At 31.2% G+C, this 12,043-nt stretch overlaps 1 protein-coding gene across 3 annotated transcripts in view; it reads left to right on the top strand.

Moving 5' to 3' along the window:
- Positions 1-881: 881 nt before the first annotated feature.
- The window catches only part of LOC110031123 (haloalkane dehalogenase 2), a 48,268-nt gene continuing 37,106 nt past the window's right edge, over positions 882-12,043 (top strand). For 2 of the 3 annotated variants that reach the window (XM_020734188.1, XM_020734187.1), the window contains exons 1-2: positions 882-1,252; positions 2,862-2,937. In XM_020734188.1, the coding sequence (XP_020589847.1) occupies positions 953-1,252; positions 2,862-2,937 (376 nt within the window). In that variant the 5' untranslated portion in view covers positions 882-952. The remainder of the gene's footprint in view (positions 1,253-2,861; positions 2,938-12,043) is intronic. The other variant, XM_020734189.1, reaches the window with a different exon arrangement.

The following is a 12,043-nucleotide window of genomic DNA, read 5'->3' as shown; positions in this document are numbered from 1 at the left end:
TAATGATTAAAAAAATCCTGAATGAAAAGAAGAAGAAAAGAAAAAAAAGGAAAAAGAAAACATGTGGGGAGAAACGAGAGTATTAAAACTTAATTAAAAATTGATTTCACTTAATTTTTTCTAAGAATGAAAACTTATGACCAATCCTAAGCTTTATTTCAGAAAGTAGTAGTAAAATTATTTTTTAGAATTCATAAATTCTGAAATTAATAGTTTTTCTAAGAACTAATAAAGGCTTTTAGATTTAATTCAAACATAATATTAGACGAATAAAGAAGTTTTCCATGAGCCATGACAAAAGCTTTTTCATTGGTGATGACAATATATATGCAAATCCGATGACTAATGTGCAGTGTGTGTCAAAGATGAGAGTTTGTGAGGTTTGCAGCTTGGTGATGGCAATTGTTCTGGCGTGGAGGAGATGCAAGCTTCGATGAGGGAGAAAATGAGTTGCGATTTTGAGCTCTTTGAGCGCAGAAGTAGGAATGAATGATCTATGATTTTGAGCTAGAAAGCTTTAGTGAATAGAAAATATGGAGACACACTACTGTAATATGAAGGATAAGTTTATGATTTATTTTATCAAGTTTTTTTCGATTCAACAAAATATCTCAATCAATAACAATATGAATCTCCGCATGACAAAAACAGTTTTTCATGTGATAACAAGTCAGCCATGTCACCACTATCATTTTTGATGTTATATTAAATATTTGAAAGTTATATTGGTACATATAAAAATTCAATTGTGAGGTGTGTAAATACATAAAAGTTATGTCCTATGCATGTAAATGTCCCAAAAAAGAAACATTGGTAGCTAATTCTCTATCACAAAAACCTTGCCATGTAAGAACTTAGAAATTATTTCCATCACACGAAAACTATAGCCATATAGAACCTCCAGCATCTAGGAGCCTCACGTTTCTTTCCCCGCTTGGCTCAAGCTTCTCCCATGGCTGCTGCTTCCTTGCCTCTGACCCCTCTGCATTTCTCTCCTGCAAAACTCCGCAACACTCTCCACGAAAGCACGCGTTGCACGACGTATCTCCTTGGGAAGATGATGAGAAGATCGAGAAGATGCAGCCAAGCGGTTGCTGCTTACAACAGCGACGGAAATGGGGATCCGGAAGGGGACGAGAAGCAATCCTCTTTCAGTCCTTTTGGTTTCGTCACCAACAACCCCTCCAGCCGCAACGCAATCCAGCTCCCGGAAACCCCGGCCGAGGACGGAAACGTCGGCCAGATGCTCTATGTAAGTCTCTTTAAACGAACCCCCACATTTGATTCCATGCTATTTTGATTGTTTGGAATGAACAACTGGAGTGTTTACAAAGCTATTGTAAAATTCAAGTTTATCTCTAAAATTTACTGCAGTGTTGGCCGTCATGTGAGCGGAGTTTTTTTTTTTTTTCTGCTCTGATTTTGATCCATTTCTCAGCTATTCAATATGCTCTCTAGTATTCTAAACAGCTAAATATTCAATTAAGGGTCTTTTTGGGGCAACTTATTTGGTGCAGTGGCGTTTTGAAAACGCACTTGGCCTGTTTGGGTAAACGGCGTTTTGGCAGTTTATGCGTTTTCAAAACGCCGAAAACAACGTTTTCACATCGCACTTATCTAGATGCAGTGACAACTTTCTGATAATATTCTGATTTTTCCAAAAAAATAAAAATTTGTAGCAGCCACCGCACGTAGCTTATCGACCGATTATTGCCCCAAACAAACTGAAATGTTGCTGCAATTTTTTTGTTTTTTTGGAACGTGTAGCGATGAAGTATTGGTAATCTGATCCTAAAAAATTTGGGACAAGGATTTATATATTTCTTAGGGCGTTGAAGCATTAAAGTTATGTGAAAGCTTACTATTAAAATCCTGATGCAGATTGGATTTATTCATTCACGTTGCATTACATGTTTATATTGAAGTGTATTTTGGTTCTAAGACTCCACGATACCTTTTACAGTTTTATGAAGGCTCTGAGTTTTAAATGGAACATCATGGATGTTTACAACTTATTATGGTATAGATTTTTTGAGTAAGTGGCCTCAATTCATCATGCAAATCTTATGATTTGGATGGACCATATTCAGCAAACAGGTTGCCAAGGAAATAACTACATTACTATGTTTGTGGAAGTAGCTTAATTTTTTGTGATAATCAGGTCCTACTTTAGTTTCAGTCAAATTTGATAAAATTTTATTTATTTTCTTCCCTTGGAACTGGTGCTTGCATGATTCTTTGCATATGTTGTTTTAAATATGCTTAATACTTTGTCATTGTTTGAGTTTGCATTATACATACTTACCACCCTCTTCTCCACTAGAAATATTTACGTACGGAGAACACAAGCAGCTCTCCATACGTAATTTCCTCCTAATAACTTCTCAATAATTTCTGCGAAGGTTATTGGGGGTTTTTGGGAATTTATTTCGGCGTTATTTAGAGTCAATACCCTAACACCATAGAAAATGTGAAAGTATAACCGCGGAGGGTATTGAATCCAAATAATGCCGAAATAACTCGGCAAAAACCCCTCAATAACCTTCACAGAGGTTATTGAGAAGTTATTGGGAGGGGATTACGTATGGAGAGCTGCACACGTTCTCCATTATGTACGTCGGAGGGTATTGACTCCAAATAACGCCGAAATAACTCGGCAAAAACCCTTCAATAACCTTACAGAAGTTATTGAGAAGTTATTGAGAGGGAATTACGTATGGAGAGCTGCTCGCGTTCTCCATTATGTACGTAATCTTGGGATTACTCCATTCTATTATTGCTCATTTGTGTTAGCCTAGCTGCATTTATTTCTAGCAACCAATTTTCATTTACTTTTAACATTTGTTTGTTGCTTTTTATAGAGGATTGAAGATAAAGGCAGGGATTATGGATCATATGTTGAATCTGGAGATTTGCGATGGTTTGTGAGAGAAACTGGTAAGTGCATGCTCATAGCAACTTCTTTAACCAAATAAGTTGTCTAAATCAAGTGATTAAGAAATAAGTAGTGCCTGAAATAATGTGTAAAATGTCATGTTGTTAGGGTATATCTCATTCTAGGGTCATTTCATTGAATTTATAGATGGTTGTGGGGACTCACTCCTCAGATTAACATATAAGGCTGCATATAGTTGGCATTTATAATTTAGACAAAATTTTTTCTTCCATCTACTCAATTAGCAAATTTTATGTTGCCAAATGGTCCAAATTACACATAATTTAGTTAATGCTCAACACAATTTGTTCATAAAATTAAATTTTTTAGGAAATTTATGCATATCATGTAAATTTTATCAGTATAACCCTCTAATGTTCGTCTAATATACTTTAATAAGAAAAAATGGCCTCTATCTAATCTTGTCAAAATAGAAAATGATACTTGTTCAATTAGATCCTCGTTAATTATAACTTGATTTGAGTATTGCTTCTCCTATAAAATATAACTATACTCTCAATATAATTTATTTTTAACTGATAATTTTGTATGTACATCCTTATAATACTTGCTTAAAAATTGCTCCTGCAGCTGATCCTCAATTGAATAAATGCTCTTTAAATTGATCAAAATAGATACAAACATCATTCTAAATGTAAATAAAAATATATAAATAATTTACCTTAAAATACCCATCTCTTCTCCAAAGATTTCATTCCTTTATTATTCTTTTTCCTTTCTACATCTCCCTTCTTTCTTTTCCTTCTTTCCCTTTTCTTCTCTATTTTTCTTGGATTGGAGCTACTCGAGAGCGTAGCTCTTAGTTTCTATCAACCTCGCTTCCATCCCTGCCTCCAACTATAATGTTGGAGTCACGAATGCCTCAGAACACGGAAACGAAGAATGAAGAGGGGTAAAGGAAGGGTTCTAATTGCTTATAAAAAATCCTCATACTTAATTCTTCCTAAAGCTCTAAATTGAGAGCTCCACTACCCACCTCCACCTTCTTCTACTCGATCCTGTCTCTCGCTAAAGGATCAACATGGGATAGATGTTGTGACAGGTGGAAAAAGAGGGAAAAACATAACTTATACATAACTCTATGCATGTATTCGCCTAACAATTAATCCCAACTATCCTAAACTCATTACGCCGTTTCATGTCCCTACAAATGGAATCGTTACAATTTTGGGCATTGTTAACACGATTAGGATTAGCTAATTAAATAATTAATTAAGTTATTATTTAAAAGATTATGTTCTAAATATATCAATAATTTATATGGTGTTATGTATCAATTGAATCGATTCGAAATTTTGAATTTTGTAAAAGTAATTTGGATAAATTTTGGGGCATACGAAAGATTATATATATTTTAAAATAATAAGTATTTTACTTGAATTAATAAAAATTAAGTATTATAAGACTCCTCTTATAAAAATTTTGCCTTCGAAATTTCTGAATAATTACTCGAACAGTAAGGGGGAATTTTTGCCATATTTCTTGTTATCTTTCCCAAGTAGCTTCTTCTTTTGCATGTTTTTCTATTTTATCTTGACATAATGAACATTTGTTTCTCAAATTCTTATCATCAAATTCTAAAATTTTCTTAGCCTCTTTAATGTATGTTTAATTTTTCTTGACTTCAATATCTTGATGTGAAGTTCTTTGGCATGAGCCTAAAACTCATCTTCTCAACATGGATATGTGAAACAAATCTCACATATCTAACATATCAACAAGTAAGGCTTGTTTATAAGCACCTTGATCAATCATTTTTAGGATTTCAAAAGGACCTATGCATCTAGATCTGAATTTGCTTCCATGTCTAAATTTGCTTGTTCCTTTCATGTGCCTCACTTTTAAAAACACAAAATAACTAACTTCAAATGTCACGGGAGTTATAGTTTTAAAATTGAGGGAGAAAGAGGAATCTTTTGCAAGAAGTAAAGTAGACCTTTCAAGGTAAGTAATAGTATACTGATTAATATGTGTCAATTTAATGATATGTTGATAGCTATATTTAAGTTCTCTTTAGATGAGATTAATATAATAATGTGCACATTTATTTAATATAGGTGGTTGTCCAAAAAAGTTATTGAAGGTGAAGTATTTTAGAGGAATCTTGAAATCAATGTGAGTGATTAATTTCTTTTATGCATTAAATTAATGTTTATTAAATGAATAATTACTTTTTTAAATAGTTTAAATTAAGTATTTTATTCATGTTTGACATTTTGAAAGTCTGAAATGGTTTCACAAATAAGAGAAAATAACTGACATATGAATGTACATTTGAAAGGATTTTAAATTGATATGAAATGAAATGTAAATAATGTCATACATGATTATCGCTAGATGGTACTAGTAGGGAATGCGATGTAGCCGTGCACATCAAAGGAAATGGTAAAGGTGTACATTCAAGTGCAATTTGAGAGTACATTTGGGTACATTTTTTAGAGTATATTAAGATACATTTTTGAGAAAACATCCATGTATGATGATAATTCTGTTATGACTATTAAAGAAGTTAAAATAATAAATACTTAAAATGAAATGAGAATTGATAAAATTAAACTTAAAGTTTAAAGTTTTATAAAACAATGATCTGTATTTTCTTTTGATCATTCATGCATGACGTAAACATCATAATTTAATGCGTATAAAGTAAAAATTATAATTATTTACTAAGTTAAACTTACAGTTGAAGTTAATGTTTTCTTTAGAAGAAGAAAATTTTTAGATTGATATGCTTGGTATTAGAGATTTTGTTTACAGGAGGAGGATTACAATTGATAAGTATTAGTTATGATATTTTGATGGTTTAGTTTTACTATTTTCTTTAGATATTAATTTGTTGTTCAATACTGATTTGAGTTGTGATTAGGGTTTAGGTTACTTTACAGTCTAATAATTATCTTAACATACAATCTGTTAAATGATTTGAGACAGTAATTAGGGTTTTTTCAGATTATGTTGATGTTTCTAGATATTTAATTTTATTGCACTTTATGAATTAATGACTCTTTTACACATTGGAAGTTCTGAAAAAAAATTTGTAAAAAAAAAATGAAATTTTAATACCGTTCGACTGCAGTTCCTGCCTTAGTTAATTTTAAGCGCTAAGTTGGGTCGTTTCTGCTTTGTGCCTTAGGTCATAATATTGTTATTGTTGATTTCGAGCATCTTGAGCAGCTTTTAGTCTATTTCTGATCAATCTAATCTTTTTCGTGGCTTCATCAACAAATATAGAATCTAATAATTGATGTTCATCTAGATTAACCCAACTTAATAGAGTTCTATACTTCTACCATACAGTGCCTCATATAGAGCGATTGTGATATTGGGCTAATAACTATTATTGTAAGCAAATTCAAAGTATGATCTTTTTAACTACATTCAAAGTCAAGGATAAAATCTCAATTGATCTTCTAATACTTAAATTATCTATTCTAATTGTTTATCAATTTGTAGATAAAATAGTACAAAGATGCAAATGTGTAATCAAATCTCTATGAATGCATTTTCATAACATGTATATGAATCTTCAGTCTCTATCAGAAATTATAATTTTTGGAATACTTTAAGTCTAATAATTACCTTAACATATAATCTGACCAACTTTTTGGATTAAGTATTCTGCTTAATTGGCAATAAATGAGCTAGTTTTTGCAATCTATATATGATTACCCAAATGATGTGGCCTTAGATTTAGGAAATTCCATAATGAAATACGTCACAATTTCCTCAATTTTTCACTTAAGTATAGACAATGATTGTAGTAATCCACTCAGTCCATGATGTCTTTGATATTCAGCCTTTATAATCTGACAAACCCGACATTTAGATACATCTAACATTTCTCTTCATAACTAACCTACAAAACATCAACATCAAATTTTTATACATTTTTGTGCTACGTTGGTGAATTGTGTGATGAGCTTCATTTAAGATCTTTTCTGAAATTATAATCAATCATTACCCAAATTTACATCTTATTTTTTATAACACCTTCATCTATAATTTTATTTTTCATCTTTCCTAACTGAATTTGCTCATTAAGTTACTGGTATACTTTACTAACCTTTTGTGTTACCTTAATTTTATATACCAGAGTTGGTTGCATAATCAACTAATGTAAATACCTAATATCTTCTAGTTTTCTGACCTCCAACTGCAATGCATCAATTTTTTTGATTAATCCTTATTTTTGAGTAATAATTCAGCTTGCACTATCTATAGATTTACAACTTAAGGCATATATAACTGCATTTGCTCGCCCAAGAGAACATTATATATCCAGATCACAAACTTTGATAAGCTCTAGCCATCTTCTTTGTCTCAAATTTAATTTTTTTTTTATATTTTAAACTTTGATGATTAGTGAAGACTTCACACTTCACGTCATACTGTCTCCAGATCTTGGGAGCAAATATTACAATAACTAACTCTAGATCAAATGTCAGATAATTTCTCTCATATGACTTCAATCGTTTGGATGCATACACTGTTGCTCTTTTATTTTGCATTAAAACACATCTTAAACCACTTAATGATGTGTCACTGTAAATCTTGAACCCCTTTGTTCATTGATGGGATAAAAATATTAAAGCAATAGTAAAATACTTCAAAGCTTGAAAATTGTGCTCGCATTCTTCAATCTATTCAAGCATAACATCTTTTCTCATCAACTTAAACACCCCTATTGCTATTTCTGAACCTCTTATAATATCCAGACAAATCAAGAGAACTGTGTACCTTTATAACATTATTAGGTGTAGGTCATTCTTCAATCATTTTGTCATCTTCTGAGGATCTATTTAAATACCTTGACTACTGATGATATGTCACCAAAATACAATGCTCTGCAACCAAAATTCACATTTTGAAAGTCCATAAATAATTGATTATGCCTCAACAACTCTAACACTATTCACAAATGCTTAACATGATTATCATCAATTTTTTAATACATCAAAATATCATCAATGAAGATAATAACAAACTGATCCATATAAGACTTGAATATTCAATTTATAGATCCATGAATGCAATAAGGGCATTTTTTAAACCAAAATGTATAATTAGAGAATTATAATGATATATGGTCTAAAAGGCTGTCTTGACTATATCTTTCTCTTTGAATTTGACCCGATGATATCACGATCTCAGATCGATCATGAAAAATATAGTAGTGCCCTCTAACTGATCAAATAAATCATCTATCTTAGACAACTGATATTTGTTCTTGATTGCTATTTTACTTAACTCTGTAGAATGAATGTATAATCACATAGATCTGTCTATTTTATTGACAGTCAATATATGAGCACTCTAAGGTGAGTTACTTTGATTGGTATTGCCTTTATCTATCAATTCATTCAATTGACACTTTAATGCATTCAATTTATTTAGAGCTATCTTGAAAGGAAATTTGAAAGATACGAATGGGCTTGACTGTATATCAATACCAAAAGTAACTTCTCTTTATGGTGATAGTCCTAACAGTTCCATAGAAAAAAATTCTGCAACCATTGAAATGTTCTTTCATTTCTTTACACATCTTGGTTCAACATATTTAATTTTGTTAAAAATACCAGCTCACCACTTCACAAATATTTTTCAACCATTAGTGCACTGATGAAATAAGATATTGTATTCGTATTGCAGGAAAAAAACAAACAAAATTAATTCTCGTCAAATAAGTTAAACTTAATCTTTTTTTTCTAGCATTCAACAACAGGAAAATACGATAACAACCAATTCATCCCTAGTATAACATCAAATGTGTGAAGTGATATTATAATCAATTATGCTAGCAACTTTCTATCAGTAATATTAACATACACAATATACTTTCTATTTGCATATAGATTATTTTCAAATGGCATGATAACAAACAATATAGCAGTAAAGTACACAATATCAACTGATAAGCTCTCAAAAAATTATTCTGAAATAAAAGAGTGATGCACCCAAATCAAATCATACTGTGCTAGGCTAATTTAAAATCAGAAGCGTACATTTAATCACATCTTTAGATTTTTTTAGCTTCTTGAGGAGTAATTGCAAAAACTTTGGCCTTCACCGGTGGCTAATTTCTATGCGCTAAAGTCTCACTTCTTGTTTGAATTGCAGGTTTTCCCAAAAATTGAGTCATTCTTAGTTGATTGTCTTCCAAATTCTTTTTAGGCTATCCTTATCCTTGAAATGTCTGAGGCTTGCTGTTGTCCCTTCTCTTTTCAAATGGATAATCTATCTAACGATGCTTTGCCTGTCCACATCTCAACAAAGCATTGCTCAAAATGTATTTTTCCACACATCTCACAAATTGACTTTGCTAACTGAATGTGCTTTTCCCTACCTTCCAATTTAAATTGCTTGCTTTGGAAGTTTTCTCCCGTGCTAAATATTTTTCATTTGTTTGCTTGTGGTTGCCACTACTAAATACAAAAATTCAGCTCATTTTCAATTCTTCTAGCCTTTTCAACTTGCATTGTGAAATCAATGATTTTAAAAAGAGCCAATGCCAATTTTAATTGATCTTAGAGGTAGCACAAAAATTACTGATATTTTCCCTCTTGGATGCTGACATAATGAGGGGTATACTTGAAAAGAGAAGTGAATTCTTTTTCATAACGCATAATTGTATTGGAACCCTAAGTCAAATTTAAAAACTTATCCCATAGTGCTAATATGACCGAAAGTGGAATAAAACAATCCCTAAAAACTCTTACAAACTCATCCTACTTAATCTGTGAGATGTGCTAGCCTAAATTTCTCCTGATGCTATACCTGCCACCACCTTTTTACCTCACCTTCTAACATGAAGATGATTAGCACCACTCTTTGTTATCCAAACAAATCATACTATCGACAATCTTCCCAATCTTTAATAATCTATTTTCAATAGTTGTAGGGTCATTAACACTTTTAAATGCAGGTGGCTTGAATAATTGAAAGATCCTCAAATATTGATCAACTTTTGAACCATATTCAGATATGGGCTGAGTGCTCATAGAAGATATTTCAATGACATTCATTTCATCAAGTATTTGAGATATTAGTTGAACAATGCATTGTAAATTACTGAGTCAGTTTCCTCATTTACCATGTTCTAAATATCATTTTGTTTGAATTATTCTAGGCTTGCATTTCTCGTTTTACAATTTATCTAGAAGGCTGGCCCTTAATAATTAATTTGAGATATTAGTTGAACAATGCATTGTAAATTAGTGAGTCAGTCTCCTCATTTACCATGTTCTAAATATCATTTTGTTTAAATTATTCTAGGCTTGCATTTCTCGTTTTACAATTGATCTAGAAGGCTGGCCCTTAATAATTATTTTTAGTACTTTCCTAGACATATTTACATGTCATTTTATAATTTATTATTCAATACAATTTATCATATAGTAATTATGACATGTATACATTATTCTTGAAGTCATATGAGTTACCTATTACAGATCTAGTCAACTTATAGCTATGTATTGATTAATTCATATTTTAATCTCATTCTTACTTATTCTAAATTCAAAGACACTCACATTATTATTTTCATCCAACCTCCCTCTGATTCCACTTTTTGTCACACCTCAACTAACCCTCTAACAAAAGTGGATGACTCAACTAGAAATAATTCCTCTAACACTAGTTTTGACTTATACAAATCATGATTCAGTGGATAATGAATTAGTCTCACTCAATTCAATTCAAAATTTATTCATGTTCTTAAATGCCTAGAAGCGTGCATAATAATTTTACTAAAATATATACAATGCTTCTAAAAAAATCAAACATATAAAAATACGTACCCAAAATTATTTACAATATTCATAGAATTTTACAACCTAAAAACTATATAAATTTACATCTGGCTAATCGCATCGGTGCTTCTTACCGGTCTTTGAAAATCAATAATATATAGCTACAAACTTAGTAAAATATTAGTGCTAAAGTAAGATTTTATAGATGGAAAGAAATGCTCAATTATAATTAGTATAAGCGACAACAGTACATTACAAACTTACTTGAATTACATAAAATATATAAAAAAGGGTATAAAAGCAATAAACAATAAACAATTGCAATAAACATATATATTGTTCATTCCTTGTACGGTCATATGAGTGACTTTAATTGTTTCATACACAATATCTGTCATCTTATGAATGTTACTTGTACTTTCATAGGCTTTAATTTAAATTATTTCATTGGATCATCACCCAGCTCATTGGCTACACAACTAGTGTAGAGGTTAGTTATCTCCTAACATAAATTTATCAACAACCACTCTAATACTAATAAGTCATTTCTAATCTAAATATCAAGTCAGCAATTCTATTAAATTCTCTATCATTTTTATTTGCACATGCCATCAATATAAAGTTCTTCGTATCACACGTATATATAATTGTATAAGGAAACCTGCGAGCAATTTGTTTAATGAATATGCATGCCAATTCAATAAAAAAAGTAACATCAGTAAAGTCATTACTATCAGCTCATGTTTGCCTTTTCTGTAATATATGTAGGTAAAAAAAAAATTCAAATTACAGTTTCATATCAATATATGACATAATAATCCTATAACATGATATTCTTTTTGGGTACTTCAACACATGAGTGTCTCAGCTGGATTGATGGGAGATCCTCAAGATGAGTTTCTCATACTTGCCTCAAACTCGCCATCTAGAGCACAATGCTTGGAATTCATAATTTCTATACTTAGGAAAATGTTTAATTTACCCACTAATTCAATGTATAAGCAATTTTAAATAATGCTCCCACCTCGAATAGATTCCCTTGCATATGAAAACAATCATCACTTAATGATTTCAGACAAAATCTGCACTGCCCAAATTAGCCATACAACAAATGCATGACATTACAATTAATTGAATAAATGCTCTTTAATTTGATTAAAATAAATAAAAACATCTTTCTGGATATAAATACTTTTTTTCTCAAAATATCAATCTTGAAAAAATATTACCTCAAGAGTACTGATGCATCAGTACTCCAATGGCGGGATGTCACGTATGCAATGGTCACATCATGGCGCCACGTGGCACCATACTATTGGGGTACTGGGGCATCAGTACA

The sequence above is a fragment of the Phalaenopsis equestris genome, unplaced genomic scaffold (assembly GCF_001263595.1).
Source record: "Phalaenopsis equestris unplaced genomic scaffold, ASM126359v1 Scaffold000770, whole genome shotgun sequence".
In the NCBI taxonomy this organism is placed as follows: Eukaryota; Viridiplantae; Streptophyta; class Magnoliopsida; order Asparagales; family Orchidaceae; genus Phalaenopsis; species Phalaenopsis equestris.
Note: the sequence above shows the minus strand (reverse complement) of the source record. Positions and strands in the feature narration are given on the sequence as shown.